General features: G+C 45.2%; 2 protein-coding genes and 1 pseudogene across 2 annotated transcripts; 2 read left to right on the top strand and 1 right to left on the bottom strand.

Annotated features, from left to right (window-relative positions):
* Positions 1 to 1,824: 1,824 nt before the first annotated feature.
* SNIP1 (Smad nuclear interacting protein 1) lies at positions 1,825 to 11,899 on the bottom strand. Its single transcript, XM_038377732.2, has 4 exons — positions 11,648 to 11,899; positions 11,163 to 11,265; positions 6,342 to 6,931; positions 1,825 to 5,627 (listed from the first exon to the last, which is right to left on the bottom strand). The coding sequence occupies exons 1-4, from the start codon at positions 11,803 to 11,805 to the stop codon at positions 5,354 to 5,356; spliced, it is 1,125 nt and encodes a 374-aa protein (XP_038233660.1). The 5' UTR covers positions 11,806 to 11,899; the 3' UTR covers positions 1,825 to 5,353.
* Positions 11,900 to 11,953: 54 nt separating this feature from the next.
* On the top strand, positions 11,954 to 19,267 carry DNALI1 (dynein axonemal light intermediate chain 1). The gene is made up of 6 exons (XM_038377733.2): positions 11,954 to 12,530; positions 14,229 to 14,368; positions 15,318 to 15,487; positions 16,387 to 16,565; positions 17,010 to 17,174; positions 18,909 to 19,267. The coding sequence occupies exons 1-6, from the start codon at positions 12,450 to 12,452 to the stop codon at positions 18,942 to 18,944; spliced, it is 771 nt and encodes a 256-aa protein (XP_038233661.1). The 5' UTR covers positions 11,954 to 12,449; the 3' UTR covers positions 18,945 to 19,267.
* LOC119845602 lies at positions 14,901 to 15,027 on the top strand (annotated as a pseudogene).

The following is a 19,267-nucleotide window of genomic DNA, read 5'->3' as shown; positions in this document are numbered from 1 at the left end:
ATTCACCCCGCACCAAGCCCCCCGCAGGACCCCTCTGCACTGAGACCCCCACCCTGAGACCCCCCCACACTCATCAAACCCCCCTGGGACTCCTGCCCACCCTACACCAAACCTCCCCAGGACCCCACCCCGGGACTCCCATCCACCCTGCACCGACCCCCTGCTGATAGCCCCATCCATTCTGCACCAAGCCCCCCCCGGACCGCCTCGGCACAGAGACCCTCACCCCAGGTCCCGCATCCACTGTGTACTGAAAGCACCTTGGCACCCCCCCCCCCCCGAGCCTTCCTCCAGCCACCCTGCACTGAGTCCCCTAGGGCATCCCTATTCACCCTGCATTCATAGCCCCCGCACCGTCCACCTGAACCCTCCCCCCACTCACATCCATCCAGAGCCCCCCCGTCTCATCCAGCCTGCACCAGAGCCCACCCCTGGCACCCCCATCCAGAAACTCCCCCACTCAGCCCCTGGCACCCTCATCCAACCTATACCCAGACAAGCACTAAAACCTGCCACCCCATACTCAGTTCCACCCAACACCCCATCCACCCCTCACCGCGCCCTTCGTAGGCATTTTGAAGGAGATCCACTGCTGTATTTTCACTGCTTCCTACTTTCCTAAAGGAAACAGGTTTCATTAGCCTAGTCAACCCTTGCTGTTCTCTGGAGTCAGGTTGATCTCTTACAGTGACCCCACTGTAATCTTCTCAGTTGTTCTCCCAATAAACTTGTCTTTAATTAGCCCTGGTTACTAACTATGCAAACCTGACGATTTTGGTTTGCTTCTCTAGCACAATGATAATTTTTTTCTACCTGGCAGTTAGTTTTTTGTAAAGAAAATGTACAGCCCAAGGGACAGTGGTGAATAGATCAGAATTTTATTGAGATTTTTGAATGAGTTTGTCTGGAAGTTTGTAACGTCCTTCATTGTCCCCTGGAACATACTGAAGCTTGTCAATGGCTCTGCTCCTGCTGCACACAGCAACGTGGACCTCCCGCTCTGATTTCTATGCAAAATACCACTTATGTTCCAGAAGATTTAGAAATACTAAAGCTACACCCAACAAGTAGCTCCATTTTTGCTGAAGATTCAAGTTACTGACACCAACTAATAAGCACGTGACACACAGGAGTCCAGTGCAGACAGGCCTTACTGGCAAAGTTGTACTGCTCTAGCTATACTGGTATAATTAAAGCATTACACCGCTCTAGTGTGGATGCAGTTATGGGACTATAAAGGTGTCCTATCCCCACATAGCTATTCCTGTATAGGAAAGGGAATAAGCTATACTGGTGTAACTGCATCCAGTTTGTACCAGTATATCTGTATAATTTAAAATACAACCCCCCCCCCGTAGTTACAACTGTCAATGTAGACAGGCCTATGGCACTGAGGTATTTCATAGCTCTAGTCACGTAGCATGGATTAGGGTTATTAAAGTTTCTCTCTCGGCAGTAGTCAGATATCCAAAAGGGTCCGGTAACCAACAGCATTAGTTTCTCATTTGTTCTCTTTATAACCTCTACAGCTGCCCAGCTGATCCCAGCCTCCTCAACCCCTTCCCCCAAGTTGACGTGGGGAGCAACTCCTCTCTTCCTGCTCCATATCCTTCTGAAGACTCATTTCTCCCAGGACACACTAAGAAATCAGCCAATTAATGATGGCTAGATTAAAGGGTATATGAACAAAAGGCCATATTATAGGAAATATTGATATGTATTCCCGTCCCCTACGCTACTGCAGTATTAATAAGTACAATAGCAGCCTTGCACCCAGCACCTTTGTTAAAAAACACATTCACCATGCCATTTAAAGCAGGGTCTGATGAAATTCTAGAATTTTAATTTAAAATGGATTTTATACATTTGACTTGATACAAACTTAACATACTGTATGCTAAATACTGTGCCATTTATAACAAAGTGTAGACACAACCATTCAAAAAAAGATACAACTGGTATATTTCCACAAGTAAAACTCAGTTCCAAAATGTAAACTTCTGTGATGCTTAGCAAATGGCAGCTAGCTTGAACTGCCGTAAGATATTTTTAAAAGATGCAAGCTTTTAAACAATTTAAGGAAAATTTGATATTTGAATCAATACTTCAATCACCAACAGTAAAACATCACATTGCATTGGTAGTTACTGAGCTGGTTCATGACCACATTGGGGCAAGCTATTTCCCAGGAAAAGCAGAACAGAGCGATGGAAAGAAATACTGAGTAAAATTCTTATATTGTCCAATTAGGACAATTTATGGGCCCAATCCTGCAAACACTTAAGCACATTAGTTGCATAATATTAATAGTATAACTTTACATACATGCATTTCTAAGTGTTTTCATGGCCTGATACAAGGAGTCATCAGATTTTACACTAATAAAAAAACAAGGTGGGGGGGGAAGAAATCACTTGCACGTAAATTTGGATGTTGCATTTAGAAAGAGGGTTGCTTTGGTTTTCACACCACCACAGAGTGTTGGTGTACTACAGTTGTTGGATTCTACCACAAGAAACCTATTTGGTCTAGCATAAAAAAAAAAGCCACCCCAACTGATGCAGTACAGCAAAAATCAAAATAATAGTTTTGTGCTATTGTACACTGTGTAATCAAGTCTGAAAAGGGTAATTACAAATCATCACATTGTACCCTATTTAGGAATTTCAGTAGACATTTCATACATCCAGACCCATGACTGGACATGACTTCTGCCTGAAGCAAATCAGTGCCATTCCTTAGATGGAGCTGAAAGAGTCACAAATCAGCAACATCAGGAAGTGTATAGTGAACAAACTTGAAAAAGTGTTCTACTCATATTTTTAATCTCACCTTTACATCACAGCTATGAGTATTTGAGCTCTGTGTCTTCTCTTTGTGGAAGAAAGAAGATCCATTCTAATGGGCCAGTGTCATATTTATTAAGAAGAAATCAGTACTGCACTTTATTAGGCTTTATATGTTCTGTTTTGTCTAACTAGGTTAAACCTGTTGAGCTAGTAGCAGCCAACATTTTAATTTTTAAAATAATCCAAAGGTGCTGGTGACACTTTCTGAAAAAAGTAAAGATTTAGGACAAACTAGCCCATCTTTCAAAGTATTGGTTGAATCTGTCAAGTCATATAATCTATTATGTTTGGTGGTCTAGGCACCCCTTAATGTATATATGTCCACATTCCAGAAGATACTAACACAACGCAACTGGAAATCACAGACACTAAACTTGGCTAGGTACCATGCAGCCACGCAAGGGTTTCACAGCTCTGGTTTGAGCCATATGCACCCCTCTCTCACTTTCAGAACAAACACTATTTTTTTAAGAGTGTACAGATAGGATCTGCCGGAGTAGAACATAAAATCACCTAGCTGGAGTCTTTGGTGACTTCAGTACCCGATGGGTGTACATTCAGATTACAAAACAAACATGCAACAGCACAGCTGGCACACAGACACCAAAAACTAGGATGGCTTGGGTGCTGCTGGCAGAAGTGAGAGACTGCTCAGCTCTGCGAGAAGTATAATCAGCGCTCGTTTGAATTAGATGTGATCACTCCCATTTTAAAGCAGACACACAAAATAATCTTCAAGTGTACACACGGAGATCTGCCACTGAGCCATGAAACCACAATAATGCCATTTGTAAAGATGAGAAATTTCATCTTCTGACTGGTACTCCTGCTTTTTATGACAAAATAAAGTAGTACTATAGTATTAACAAAAAATAAAAGTAATGAATTACCAAACGAACACAATTCTAGAATTATCTATGTTTCACCAATCTAGCCTTTCCTTGCTGAATGTATTACAGCATTCTAAACAATGTATACCCTCAATATTAGAATTTCCCCCACCCTTTTTGTATTTGTGCATTTTTATTAAGAATATATATATATATATAGTATCTATTTCAGAAAATATAAAGCAAAACCAAGCTGGACACTAGAAAAATGTTACAACTAAAGGCAGCTAGGGCTAAATTTACAAATTCTTTATTTAAAAACCCCAGAGTACATATAAAGGACAGTCTGCTATCCAAAGCACATTCTTCTTATGCCTACTGTTTGAAAACCCGCATGGACACCCCATATTTACACAAACTTTTGTTGTGTGTATAAATATACAACTTATGTATATACACACAAGAAGTATATACATAACACATGAAGACAGTATGTGCCCATACATCACAAACAGGAGGGAAAATTAGTAATCAAAGTGAAGTAAGTTACATTTCTTATATCACAAGGTAAAACTCAGGAAGATGTCTGAATTTATGCAAATCTAAATAGTTCCATGCTTTGAAAATGTTTTTCTGAAACAAAACTTCACAATTATGAAGTATTGACTGTTTTCTGTTACAGGCAGATGAAAAAGTATTTCAGACATGACAGTACAATATTTTCCATAACGTAAAATTTAAAAAAAATAGTGCAAATTATGGTTAAAACAAACAATGGCTATTTTTCTTTTTGATGGCAACAATTAAACGCAGAAATTATGTGAAATGATTCATGGGTCAGAGTGGTGTCAAAGTAACAAAAAAACTAGCTTCAAATATGGATAAAAATCAGTATCCAGAGGCAATGTCAGCAAACATTTGCAACATACTGAGTGCATACAGCCTTCGACAGCAAGCCACACTATCATAACTTAAGGTCCCATGAAGCATTTTCTTTCTTTTCAAAGCTACACTGCTTATAAATTACAAGGTATTCTGGTGAAACGTCCTTCCCTGAAAAACCATTTCAATGCAAACTGGCTACCTAAATCATATGAATACAAAGAGAAGATTTGCAACGTATCTTCCTTTTCAGTGACACAAACCTGGTCAATTCCTCTGCTAGCGAGTGGTTTGCTGTGTGTACAATTCAGCAAATCAGATCAAATAACTGGACACTACAAAACATCAGATCATGTTCGATTTAACTAAGATTCTAGTTAAGAATAAAGGGGCAATTTCAAAGGATTGTCGACAAAACAGTTTGCAAAACCATGTTCTTTTTAAAAATGCCTATTTTGTTCCATATCCTTTAAGTACAACCTTACATATTTATTTTTACATGTGATGAAGAGCTCCATCCCTGGAACTCTCACTTTCAGGTGCCTTCTATTTTATTTTCTTTATATTAGGGAGAATCTTCTTAAAGCAAAAGCTGTATTTCCTGATAAGTTTCAAACCTACAAAAGAGATGAGTAAGTCAGGAGTTTCCCAAAATTAACTACAGTGAGAGCTGATCAGCAACAGAGGAAAGACTTTAAGGCAATAAGAGGCATCAGTGCTGTGATGCTTCAACGTTCACATCCAGACTCAAGTTCTACTGAAAGAAGATCTTTGAAGTCTCTTTCTGATCTGTTAACTGTCTGACTCTTCCTCCTCCTCCTCCTCTTCTTCCTCCTCCTCATCTGGTTTCCTGTCCACCTCAGATGTATCTGAAGATTCATGGAGAAGGACATATTCCCTGCTGCTGAACCCAAACTTCAGCACGTCCTTTTCTTTCAATTCATAGTAACGTTGAGGTTCAATCCGTTGGTTATTTAGGAAAGTACCATTGCCAGAGCCAAGGTCAATGATGTAAGGCTTGACTCTGCGGCCAACTGTACCATCGGCACGGGTGTACTCCACAAGCCTGGCAAAAACAGAAAACCTTTAAACCATAATGATAGTATAACCAGCCACTTTATGCTGTTAATAAAAATGAAGATGAATCTTTCAGAATAACTTCAAGATAGCCAATACCTCAATTTCCAAAAAATCTCATTAAATACAGAAAGTTAAGTCTCTGAAAAGATATGAGGCACTCAGCCTGCCTAAAAAATTCTCTCCAAATAGAATGAGCTGAAGTTAAATGAAAGCCTGTGCCATGTTTTAAACATTAAAAAGATCAAGACTAGTAATATACAAATTGTTAAACCAGAACAAATAATTCATTCCATCAACAAACAGCAACTCTGCCTCCAGTGGTGGGCAATCCCTGCTGCTTCAAAGGAAAGCCAGCACCCCATATTGTGTTGGACCAATCTGGAAATGCTCCTTTTCACCTATTAAGCAAGACTACAAGTGTTAATCCGGTTCCAATGTATATCTAATTCTATTTTGACTATTGCTGTACTCTTTGCCTTTCTTAAAGGCTGCCTATGGTTAGATGTGAGGAATCGAAGGTAATTTTGATTACCGCTAAAAGGATACACAGCTGTTGTACGTAAAAACCAGCTAATACTGAAATAGAAGATACATTTATAGATTTACTAGTTTGCAGAGGATTTTGGTACCCTACATGCCATTCACTTCTAGCCTCCACTACAATCCGGTTTCCTAGGTAGACACAGTGAGTGACACTTACCGATACTGAAACACAGCATGCTGTTTGGAGCAAGAGGGGTGGTCAATAGGAATATCTGCGATTCTTCGGTGCCTGCCCAACAGGTAAGCACTCTGTCTGTGAATGTACATGACTGGGAGAACCTCATCATTCTTAAAAGGATAGAGACGCCATCGCTTCTTTGGAATCCGAGCTTCCGGGGGCTCGCTATATTTAATCACAACACCTCGGAAGGTGTTTGAATCCTCCAGGAGTGCACCAGACAGTTCAAAACTTGGTTTCTCTTTATTTGTTGGATCTTTGTCTTTATTTTCACCATCAGGTTTCCCAAGGTCCAGAGTCTCATCACCACTGCTTGCTTCATTCTTCTGGCGATGCTCACGTCTTCTCTCATTATAAAATTCCCTCTCGTCTTGCTGCTCACGGAGATTTTGGGTATCCCTCTCTCTTTCATACCCTCGACCTCCTGGCCTTTCATTGGGATTTTTCCTTCTCTTTGAACGATCTCTGTGTCTGTCTCTGTCACCATTTCTATCTCGTCTGTGTTCTTGCTCTGACTGACCTCTGTGCTGTCGTTCCTCATGTCCTCTCCGGGAATGATCATCTCGCTCCTGTAACAAAGAAAATCTGACAGTGATCTATTTAGAATTAAAGATGGAAAAAACACGGGGAATTTTGTTTGGTCTTTAAAATTTCAATTTAATACAAAACTATAGAACAAAACTCAATCATGAAGTACACAGGTTTTTAAAAAGTGGATGAAAATTACTTCCTCATTCACCTGCTAAGACCCATGTTTAAGGTCTCTGAGTTAGAGCAGATAACATTAGCTCCAGAATAGAACACAGACCTGCAATCCCTGCATTGAATTAGGAGCTGAGAAGATGACTGACTGTTCAGGGAATGTGTGACCATGAACTCATGTTTTGTAAGAAAAATATAAGCAGAATCGTTTTTCAGTTACTTTATTCTAAAAAGTAGAGGTTCTTGAGTTACATAGAGTTTACTAGTATTTGGCTTCTTAGCTTAAATTGCATATTATTATAAACATTTATATTATGGTAGCACCCCAAAAGCCTCACTGAGGATTATGCTGGGTCTTGTACAAACAGAAAAGATAATCCTTGGCCTGTAAGGTTTACAATCTAAAAAATTAAATTAAAATATTTGATATTTTCTATGCTCTAACAGTTTGGTCACTTCCACACATGGGAAACTTGGTTTAGGTGTTTTTTTCCCAAACTACTGCTCTATTACCGACATTTCACAGAGCAATGTTAAGAATAAATTTTCCTAATATTTTGTCTATTCAGTTTTCTGCACGTTTAGTACTACTGACACTTGCATAAACCCTAAATCTTTCTTCCCTCAGAATTCTTCTGCTTTACCTGCTTATTCCTTGCCTGAACTCAACAGCCACAGTTTTCGAGTCATTCCATTATTCAGCCCTCTTTGCAAGAGATTCCTCTCATGGTTTATCTCATTTACCAGCATCCCATATCTTGGTTCTCAGTTTCCCCAAGAAGGGTACCATGGACCACATGCATGAGGAACACTCTTGAAGAGCACTGTACAATATTAAAGTTGGAAAAATAATCCCTAACTATAACAACTCAGGTTTCAGAGTAGCAGCCGTGTTAGTCTGTATTCGCAAAAAGAAAAGGAGTACTTGTGGCACCTTAGAGACTAACAAATTTATTAGAGCATAAGCTTTCGTGAGCTACAGCTCACTTCATCGGATGCATTTGGTGGAAAAAACAGAGGAGAGATTTATATACACACACACAGAGAACATGAAACAATGGGTTTATCATACACACTGTAAGGAGAGTGATCACTTAAGATAAGCCATCACCCACAGCAGGGGGGGGAAAGGAGGAAAACCTTCCATGGTGACAAGCAGGTAGGCTAATTCCAGCAGTTAACAAGAATACCCCATGGTATTTCTCCCCCCCACCCCACCCCCCACTGTTCCTCTGATATTCTTGTTAACTGCTGGAATTAGCCTACCTGCTTGTCACCATGGAAGGTTTTCCTCCTTTCCCCCCCCTGCTGTGGGTGATGGCTTATCTTAAGTGATCACTCTCCTTACAGTGTGTATGATAAACCCATTGTTTCATGTTCTCTGTGTGTGTGTATATAAATCTCTCCTCTGTTTTTTCCACCAAATGCATCCGATGAAGTGAGCTGTAGCTCACGAAAGCTTATGCTCTAATAAATTTGTTAGTCTCTAAGGTGCCACAAGTACTCCTTTTCTTATAACAACTCAGTAATTTTTATGTTAATGATTTAGGCCCTGTCTACACTAAAACTTAATGTCAGCAAAATTTATGTTGCTCAGGGATGCAAAAAAACCCCAAACACCCCCTTGAGCAACGTAAATTTTGCCAGCATAAGTGGTAGTTGTAGAGCTTCTCCTACTGACAAAGCTACCATCGCTCATTAGGGGTGGTTTAATTATGTTGACGGGAGATCTCTCTTCCGTCGACATAAAGCTGCTGGCTACATAGAATCATAGAACGAGAGGTCATCTAGTCCAGTCCCCTGCACTCAAGGCAAGACTAATCTGCTTTTAATCTCCAATGATGGAGATTCCACAACCACCCTAGGCAATTTATTCCAGTTCTTAACCATCCTGACAGTTAGGAAGTTTTTCCTAACATCCAACCTAAACCTCCCTTGCTGCAATTTAATCCCATTGCTTCTTCTCCTATCCTCAGAGGTTAAGAAAAACAAATTTTATTTCATCCTCCTTGTAACAACCTTTTACATACTTGAAAATTGTTATCTTGTCCCCCCTCAGTCTTCTCTTTCCCAGACTAAACAAATCCATTTTTTTCAATCTTCCCTCATAGGCCATGTTTTCTAGACCTTTAATCATTTTTGTTGCTCTTCTCTGGACTCCAATTTGTCCACATCCTTCCTGAAATGTGGCACCCAGAACTGGACGCAATACTCCAGTTGAGGCCTAATCACAGCAGAGTAGAGCGGAAGAATTACTTCTTGTGTTTTGCTTACAACACTCCTGTTAATATATCCCAGAATGATGTTCACTTTTTTTGCAACAGCGTTTCATTGTTGATTCATATTTAGCTTGTGGTCCACTATGACCCCCAGATCCCTTTCCAGAGTACTCCTTCCTAGGGAGTCATTTCCCATTTTGTATGTGTGCAACTGATTGTTCCTTCCTAAATGGAAGGCTTTGCATTTGTCCTTATTGAATTTCATCCTATTTACTTCAGACCATTTCTCCAGTTTGTCCAGATCATTTTGAATTTTAATCCTATCCTTCAGAGCACTTACAACCCCTCCCAGTTTGGTATCATCTGCATCCAAAAATATTAAAGAAACCGGCACATGAAACTGCAAGGCCAATAGCAAGGATTTGTAATGAATCCCTAAACAAGGGGCATTGGCTATGTCTGGAAAATTGCTAATATAGTACCATTTTTAAGAAAGGGAAAAAAGTAATCTGGGAAACTACGAACCTCACTTTATTTTGACCTCACTTGCATGAAAGGTCTTGGAACAAATTTTGAAAGAGAAAGTAGTTAAGGGAATAGAGCTAAACAGTAATTGGGAAAAAATAAAACATGGTTTTACAAAGACAGTTTGTGCTAGACCAACCTGATTTTTTTCTTTGAGAAGATAACGATTTTTTAGACAAAGGAAATCTAGTAGCTCTTATCTACCTGGATTTCAGTACGCATTTGATATAGTTCCACATGGAAAATTATTAGTTACACTGGAGAAGATAAGGATTAATATTAGAACTGAAAAGAGTTCCTCAGGGATCAGTGTTGGGACCTATCTTATTTAAGATTTTTAACAACAACCTTGGCACAAAAAGTGGGAGCGTGCTAACAAAATTTGCAAATGACACGAAGTTGGGCAGTACTGCCAATTCTGAGGAGGACTGAAATATCATACAAGAGGCTCTTGATGACCTTGAAAACTGGAATAATAGAAACGGGCTGAAATTTAACAATGCAAAGTGCAATTAGGGATTACCAAGAATTTTTGCTATAAGCTGGGAACATATCAGTTGGATGCGACAGAGGAAAAAGACCGAGGTGCATTGGTTGATCACAGCATGACTAGGAGCATCAGGTGAGGTATTTCCTGTAGAGACAGGGAACTTATTACCATTATACAAGGCACTGGTGAAACCTCATCTGGAATACTGTATGCAGCCTGGTCTCCCATGTTTAACAAAGATGAATTCAAATTGGAACAGGTGCAGAGAAGGGCTACCAGAATGATCAGAGGAATAAAAACCCTACCTTACGTGAGGAGACACAAGGAGCTTGGCTTGTTTAGCCTGACAAAACAAAGGCTGAGGGGAGACATGATTGCCCTCTACATCAAAGGAATAGATACCCAGGAGGGAAAAAGAGTTATTTAAGTTAAGCACAGCATTACACATTTTCAGTTTTTGCAGCAACTCAGCAGAGGTTATGGGTCTAGTATAGGAGTGGATGGGTGAGGTTCTGTAACCTATAACATGCAAGAGATCAGATGAGATGATCATAATGGTCCCTTTTGGCCTTAAAGTCTATGAATCCTGCTGCTGTCACCAAGGCCCCAAGAGAGCGTACTACTCCACCTGATCAGAATCCTGTGCCTAGGTGTGACAACACTGAAATCAACAGCACTCTGTGCCAACGGAACAGCTTGCAGGGTAAGGTGTACCATGACACAATCCTGACATGCCTACTGAATCATTAACAGCTAATCCCTGTAGATACTCAACCATTTACAGCAAAAACTGAGGTAGTTATAATTTGTTTATTTTTAAGAGTTGAAGACTGGGCCCTTAGTAGTTAATATCGAGTAAATTACCTGCTTTACTTTGACTACAATATGATGAGGGCTTCTACTTCTTTTACTTCGAGGAGACTTGCTTCTTTTAGCAGAGGACTTGTTCTTTCTTTTTGCTGGTGACCTTTAAATATTAAAAAGATAATGTGCTGGGCTCACAGTCCCCAAGAAAAAAAGGAATGGAAAAGTTTGTGCAAAATACTCATGGTAATTTAACCTTAAACTATAGCTACCCCTGCACTGTATTGTGCGGTGGGAGGATGGGGTTACGGTGAAGGGTTGGAGGATCTCCCCACTGTGTGTATTTGGGGGTGAGGGAGATGAACCGGCCTTACAGGAAGAAGAGGGGGACGAGGAGGAAAGATATGAGCGGCCGGGACGGATGGGGGGGCTCTCCCAGGGGGCACGGGCTCCCCTGAGCACAAGGCGGTCGGGCAGGGACCCAGGGACCGCCCGGGAGGACGAGCGGGGTCTCCCCACTAGGAGCCCCCCGTTATAGCCGGTACCTGCTGCGGCCCGGGCGGGCCGGGCCCTGCTCGGCGGGGGGGGACTGGCTGCCCCGGGCGGAGCGGGGGCGCCGGGGGCTCCGCTTCTCCGCCGCCGCTTGTTGCTCCTGCTGCCGCCGCCGCTTCCGCCGCCGCCGCTCGGTCACGGCCTCCTCCATGGCTGCGGCCGCAAGCCCCGGGCAGGCGGGGACGCAGCGGCTGCGCAAGGCCCCGCCAGTCAAACGCCAACCGGAAGAGCGACTCCGTCCCCGCCCACTTCCGCTTCCGGGGCACAGCGCAGTGCGGCGCGCGCGCCCAGCCGGAAGCACGCCTGCCAGGGGGGCGGGGCCGCGCGCGCCCGGCTGCTCCGCTCATGGCGCTGCACGCGCCTGATGGGAAGGGCGGGGCGCAGGGGCGAGGACACGGGGGAGCGAGCGCGCTGCGTTAGGCGGGGGGCCCGTCAGGGACTAGCCCTGGGCTGGGCTTGGCCGCGTGGGCCCGAGGACCGGTTCCCCGCCTACGGAGGCAGCGAGTGAGGTCCCTTGGTCTCGCTGACATCTGAGGGGCCGGCCGAGAGGCTTTACACTCTACGCATGCGCACGGCGCAGGTGCAATCGTCTCCCTCCCCCGCACACCTGCTACGGCGCACGCGCGACCAGTCGTCGTCTGCTCGCTTTTGCATATGCGTCTTGGTGCCTTTACGCTCCCGAGCGTGGAGGCGGGACGTCATGACGAAACGACGCTAGGGTGCGGCGCGCGCGGCCCGTCGTTGCCGTGGTGACGGTCCACCGCTCACGGGGAGAGTGCGGGCCTCCGAGCCGCCATGATCCCCCCGGCGGACTCGCTGCTCCGCTACGAGACCCCGGTGCTGGTGAGCCGCAATCCGGAGAAGCGCTCCCCGAAGGTGAAGGGCTGCGGGGGACGGGCCCGGGAGGCGGGTAGGGGGGCGAACTGGGGGATAGTGGGGGGGAGCAGCGGGACGGGGGCGGGCTGAGCTGTGAGGAAGGGGGCTCGTGGGGAGGGGGCTCGTGGGGGGCAGGGCGGAGCTGGGGGTACGCGGGGAGGGGGCTCGTGGGGGGCAGGGCGGAGCTGGGGGTACGCGGGGAGGGGGCTCGTGGGGGGCGGGGCTGGGGGTACGTGAGGGGGGCTCGCGGGGGGCAGGGCGGAGCTGGGGGTACGTGAGGGGGGCTCGCGGGGGGCAGGGCGGAGCTGGGGGTACGCGGGGAGGGGGCTCGTGGGGGGCGGGGCTGGGGGTACGTGAGGGGGGCTCGCGGGGGGCAGGGCGGAGCTGGGGGTACGTGAGGGGGGCTCGCGGGGGGCAGGGCGGAGCTGGGGGCTCGCGGGGGGCAGGGCGGAGCTGGGGGTACGCGGGGGGCAGGGCGGAGCTGGGGGTACGCGGGGGGCAGGGCGGAGCTGGGGGTACGCGGGGGGCAGGGCGGAGCTGGGGGTACGTGAGGGGGGCTCGTGGGGGGCAGGGCGGAGCTGGGGGTACGTGGGGGGGGCTCGTGGGGGGCAGGGCGGAGCTGGGGGCTCGTGGGGGGCAGGGCGGAGCTGGGGGTACGTGGGGAGGGGGCTCGTGGGGGGCAGGGCGGGGCTGGGGGTACGCGGGGAGGGGGCTCGTGGGGGGCAGGGCGGGGCTGGGGGTACGTGGGGGGCAGGGCGGAGCTGGGGGTACGTGGGGAGGGGGCTCGTGGGGGGCAGGGCGGAGCTGGGGGTACGTGGGGAGGGGGCTCGTGGGGGGCAGGGCGGAGCTGGGGGTACGTGGGGAGGGGGCTCGTGGGGGGCAGGGTGGAGCTGGGGGCTCGCGGGGGGCAGGGCGGAGCTGGGGGTACGTGAGGGGGGCTCGCGGGGGGCAGGGCGGAGCTGGGGGCTCGCGGGGGGCAGGGCGGAGCTGGGGGTACGTGAGGGGGGCTCGCGGGGGGCAGGGCGGAGCTGGGGGTACGCGGGGGGCAGGGCGGAGCTGGGGGTACGTGAGGGGGGCTCGTGGGGGGCAGGGCGGAGCTGGGGGTACGTGGGGGGGGCTCGTGGGGGGCAGGGCGGAGCTGGGGGCTCGTGGGGGGCAGGGCGGAGCTGGGGGTACGTGGGGAGGGGGCTCGTGGGGGGCAGGGCGGGGCTGGGGGTACGCGGGGAGGGGGCTCGTGGGGGGCAGGGCGGGGCTGGGGGTACGTGGGGGGCAGGGCGGAGCTGGGGGTACGTGGGGAGGGGGCTCGTGGGGGGCAGGGCGGAGCTTGGGGTACGTGGGGAGGGGGCTCGTGGGGGGCAGGGCGGAGCTGGGGGTACGTGGGGAGGGGGCTCGTGGGGGGCAGGGTGGAGCTGGGGGTACTTTTCCTTCCCCACGTGTGCTGACAGTCTTTGTGAGGAGGGGCTTTCTCTTTTCTCCTGACTTGCATAGATCCTCTGAACGTGTGGGAGAGGGCTGTGTGAATGGGGGGATGGGCAGGAAGGAGTGGGGGTAGTGGAGGATGAGGGGGAGGTTGGCTTCCCTTGTGGGATCAGTGGCCTCCTTCTCTGCCCCAGTGTCTCTCTGGGGTCTGCTTCCACACACACTCTGGCTGGAATACGTGCCCTGCCTGTACAGTCCCGGGATGTTTCTCATTTGCAGGCACGTTCTTTGAAAGTGAGTCCTCAGCAGCCTGTGTCAACCGGACCTGTGCCGCCACCTCCAAAACCCAAGACGACTCCTACATCTGTAGATCCAACAAAACAAGCAGAAGAAATCTTAAATGCAATCCTGCCACCAAGGTAAGAAACTGCTCTTTCCCCCTTTCACCATGGACCTTTCCTAGGATCGCAGGAAGAGCCAGCAATGTAAAATTCTAACCTGGAGGGCAAGGGAGAGGCAGGCAGTGAGGGGGTCTGGAAGTTGGGATTCAGTGAATGTCACAAAATGGTGTTGGGGAGAGTGGTGGATGGATTTTTAGCTAAATGAAATATTGGTGCCTGTCAATGAATGTGGCCCATCTAATAGCTAGTTATCTGTGCTGGGTGATGAGTGGTAGTTAAGTATGTTGTCTAATTTGTAACAGTATTGGCTCTTTCTGAATGTGACAAAGATGTCAATTACGTACTGAGGTAGCAAATGGCCCTGATTAATTATACATCAGTTTTTAAAGTAATATAATTCAAAATTTTTTCCTGACATTGCAGTATCAGACACAAAGCAGCAGTCCCCAAGCCTTTTTAAGTCTTGTGTCTTGCTTGATGGTTGTGTAGTGTGCAGTTAGCCATGTTTGCTGCCATCCAAGTGTTGCGTAGCTAAAAGTTCCTATCTTGCTAGACTATACTTTCAGGGATCATTTCTATAGTTTGTAACTAGAGAAGTGTACATGCATGTGTAAAACACTGGCGCTCCCTTTGTTGTTGAAATGCCAGTTCAGCAGGGATAATGAAAGATGTGAAGGCAGTATTTGTTTAAGGATCAGGGCAATGATCCAAAGCTGTGCTGACATTGTCTCTCAGATGTAATGACTATGGAGGGTGGAGAAAATACTTGTATTGCATGCTTCTGTGAACAAAAAATGGTTTCAGTTTGTGGTGGAAATCAGTGCTCGAGTATATGCTTGATCAAGCATATCCAGAGGCAGCTCCTAGGTTGTTGCTGATAGCCGTCAATGCTTTTATTGGCAGTGAAGCTATGATGAAGGCAATGAATATGGCTAACAAACTGAGTTGTGCTGCTTTTGTGATGCAGAGAATGGGTGGAAGACAATCAGCTATGGATCCAGCAGGTGTCCACCACTCCCAGTACCCGAATGGATGTAGTTCATCTGCAGGAAGAGCTGGATCTCAAACTACAGCAAAGACAGGCTCGAGAAACTGGGATTTGTCCTGTCCGCAGGGAACTCTACTCACAATGCTTTGGTTAGTGAATACATCCAGGTCCCAGAAAGCATAGCAAAAGGCTTATTTGAATGATACTAAAACACCTGAAGTTTCTGAATAGCTCAGGACATAGGGAATGGGAAATAGAGACTTTCATCTAAGGTGTATGGGTTCCAATCTACCCCTGGTCAATAGGGAATGAGAATCATTACCATCCCATGCCTGTTTGATGACCTGTTGATCTCAGTTCAGTTCCTGGTGCAGAGATCGACATCAGAATTAACACAAGTAGGCCCCTGTGTGAAGTCTCAGCAAAGAACCCAAGGTTAGAATGGACACACATTTTCCTCTTTCAGCCTAAATGGGTCCCTACAGGGCAGGGTTGAGGCACACTGGCAGGAGACAGTGCATGTGGGAAGCTTGCACTGTTATTAAACATACGGTACTTGCTTCCTCTTAGTGTCAGCTTGTATTCAGAACGGTATTAAAAAAAATTCTATATACAAGCTGACACTGAGGAGGTGTTACCGTATCAACAGGGCATTGAAGAATAAGCTGGGATTTGTTGCATATTTGCATGGGAGGGAAAGATTCATCCAACCACACTTAGATTATACTCCAATAACTAGATTAATCCATCTTAAATTATTAAACATCTTGGTGACACTATGCTACTCCTCCAGCTGCTACAAACCAACTCCGGAGGCTGGAGGAAGACACCAGCCACTTGTTTAGAGAGAATTCTTATTAATGTAATTGATTTGTTAATTCCTTAGCAATAGGAAGCTTCAGGTCTACGCTGCCTTGCCTTGAACACCTCAAATGTCATGGCTATAATTACCTTGCCAGGCACACTGGCCCATGTCAAAATGTTTGTTTTGATACCTATGTAAAACATTTTCCCTCTATCTTTACTATTATGCTCTTTTTATTTAAAGATGAACTTATCCGTGAGGTTACGATTAACTGTGCAGAGCGGGGATTGTTGCTGCTTCGAGTCAGAGATGAAATCCGAATGACCATCGCTGCCTATCAGACACTGTATGAAAGCAGTGTTGCCTTTGGTATGAGGAAGGCATTACAGGCTGAGCAGGGCAAATCTGACATGGAAAAGAGAGTAAGTGGGGCTGATAACTTCATAATGTACCTGTGATCTGGCACACAAATGTCTCCTATCTTCCTCATGCTGGCTCAGCAGATCATATTTTCTCATATATCTAGTAGAGCTTTCTGACAATTTTTTGCAAACAAAATCAACAAACAAAACCTTCACCGTTTTTCACTCAGCTCCACTACTCACATGTGAGTCGTTTTCTGATTTCATCAATAAACTCGTTCAAAATATCTCATTTAGATTTTTTTTTAAACTTTCTAGTTCCACTGGGTGGCAGTACAGATCATCAAAACATACATCTTGCTGATTCCCTGAGGCTGCTTTTTAATGGATAAATTGGCTATTATCATTTTTATTATTTAAAGACTGTAAAATGCATAACTTATATCTTCATTGTATTTCAAAAACATAGCAATGAATGTCAGGCATATCTATGTACTTTAAAAGATTGCGGAATTAGAAGATGAAAAGCGAGAGTTGGAAAGACAAGTGAATGAGCAGAAAGCTAAATGCGAAGCTATTGAAAAACGTGAAAGTGAAAGGCGGCAGGTAGAAGAGAAGAAACATAGTGAAGAGGTGCAGTTCCTGAAACGAACTAATCAGCAGTTGAAGGTTAGTAAAAAAAACTCTGACTGCAATGTCTTAGTAGAAAAACAACTGAAATATTTGCTTTGTAAATAACAGGGAGTCCGGTGGCACCTTTAAGACTAACATTTATTTGGGCATAAGCTTTTGTGGGTAAAAAAACCCACTTTTTGAAATGCATGGAGTGAAAATTACAGATGCAGGCATTATTATACTGACACATTATTATACTTCTTTTCATGTGTCAGTATAATATCCTATCCGCCTGCTGACCTTCACAGCTTTCTTGTGGGTGAGAGGCAACTTTGGGATTTGGTTGAAGAACTTTTGGATAGGTCTTTTGTTACAAATTTAAATGTGTGTGTTTCCAGTAGAGGGCAAAGTAATTGTTTGGAAGAAACTTGAATCTGAACCTGTCACGTGGGCTGATTCTGTGAACCCCTTATTTTTTATAACCACATGTCTTCAGCTGCATTGGAATCATAATCTTCAGGGGAACTCAATGGCAATATCACTACATTTTCTGGGAGCTTCCAGTCTCTCTCTTTTCTCTTGTGCAGTAGAATTACAGATACTAAATGGCAGTGACGCATTACTAACTGGGTTCCTAAGGCAGGAAGCATTTGCTGTGATCAGATTAAAGCATAACTACTGTATTGTAACTAGTAATACTTCTCCAGTTGTCTGCTAGTGCTGTCTCCTGGAGCCAGAATACGTCAAAATAACTCTTCCAATGGCTGTGCTTGGCTGGTTGATACATGTGGATCATGGCAGTCTAGTTCTTTTTGACAGAAGGAATAACTCTCACTCTAAAATAAAGCACCCTGGCTTTGGCAATTAAGATGCTTCTCCAGGCCAAAAATATTTAATTTGATGGAAGCAGGGTTTGTGTTAGCTGATCCCAGGATAACATGTCTTTGCTGTTGAAAAGTTACCTCATGCTTGTGGTAAAGATATCTATTTAAAACAACCCAGAACTTTCCGGCCAGAACTAAATCTCTTTACTTAGCACTCAGAGCTACTTTCCTTATCTTTGACTTTATCACATTTACACTCAAAACCTCCTCAGATGTTAGTTTCAGATCACCTTGCAGAGTCATAGGCCACAGAATGAGGTAGCCATTAGACCAAGGATATGCTGCTACCCGATCCATAGTCCTTTCTTGAATCAGAAGTATTTATAAAAAGTTGAACACTTACAATTGCTACCACTTACTTTGTTGATTTAAGTACTGGAAGTTACATACAGTACAAGCTCCCTGTGCATTAGTAGCAAGTTCTTTTATCCAGGACTTGGGCGTCAAGTTGTCTCAGTGACTGAAAAATTTGCAGTTCCCAGATACTTTTGTCTCCGAGTCAGAGCTTGCATTCCAAACCCTGAGAGCCAAATGTTTAATTTAGCAAGCATAATACTGCCTGAAATGAGAGAACAAACCACTTTTTCAGCAATTTTTATTTAATTTCATTTTCAATACTTTACATTATAAAATGGGTCTTTCACTGAATAGAACCAAGGCCAACTTTTAGTTTTCTTCTCATAATGCAACACATCTGTACCAAGAATGAAACAAACTAATTTATAAAACATGGAGTAAGGAATGAAATAACCAGGAGAAAAATCTTGGCCTGTTTCCACTGGAATATTCAAATAACTTCCTAGCATCCTCGCTCTGGAAATAATGAAAAACTGTCACCTTTCAGCAATGGTGGGTGGGGGTGTAGATTGAGTCTAGTGGACTTAATGAGTTGTTTGTCTTTCAGGCCCAACTTGAAGGCATCATTGCACCAAAGAAGTAGATTTCCTTGTGGGGCCCTGCAGGAAGAACTCATGAAATCTTTCTCTGAGCAAGGCCGTTGTGGTTAGTGACCCAGGTCTGTCTCCTTCATAAAGTGATCCTGATTTCCACACTTAAAGTAATTAGAAACATTGCAATTGTATTCCTTCTCCCCTTCCCTAGTGTAATAGATTAAAATGTTTTGCTAATTACTGTGACCTCATTTTCAGTGACTTTTCAGCATCCAGCTCTTTGTATGCTGAACATGTCTGGGATTTGCCTCTGTGATTCTCTAACCTATCACTGTTAAGGTCATACTATTGTTAATAAACTTTTTTTACATTA

Source organism: Dermochelys coriacea, chromosome 19 (assembly GCF_009764565.3).
Source record: "Dermochelys coriacea isolate rDerCor1 chromosome 19, rDerCor1.pri.v4, whole genome shotgun sequence".
Taxonomy (NCBI): domain Eukaryota; kingdom Metazoa; phylum Chordata; order Testudines; family Dermochelyidae; genus Dermochelys; species Dermochelys coriacea.
This window is presented reverse-complemented; position numbering and strand designations above follow the sequence as displayed.

Bases quoted from the DNA above. Each gene is read 5' to 3' on its own strand.
- SNIP1 (XM_038377732.2), bottom strand. From the start codon at position 11,805: ATGGAGGAGGCCGTGACCGAGCGGCGGCGGCGGAAGCGGCGGCGGCAG. The intron at 11,266-11,647 runs GTACCGGCTATA...TAATATTTAAAG, and splicing joins GCCCGCCCGGGCCGCAGCAG to GTCACCAGCAAAAAGAAAGA. The intron at 5,628-6,341 runs GTAAGTGTCACT...TGTTTTTGCCAG, and splicing joins CATGCTGTGTTTCAGTATCG to GCTTGTGGAGTACACCCGTG.
- DNALI1 (XM_038377733.2), top strand. From the start codon at position 12,450: ATGATCCCCCCGGCGGACTCGCTGCTCCGCTACGAGACCCCGGTGCTG. The intron at 12,531-14,228 runs GTGAAGGGCTGC...TCTCATTTGCAG, and splicing joins CGGAGAAGCGCTCCCCGAAG to GCACGTTCTTTGAAAGTGAG. The intron at 17,175-18,908 runs GTTAGTAAAAAA...TTTGTCTTTCAG, and splicing joins GAACTAATCAGCAGTTGAAG to GCCCAACTTGAAGGCATCAT.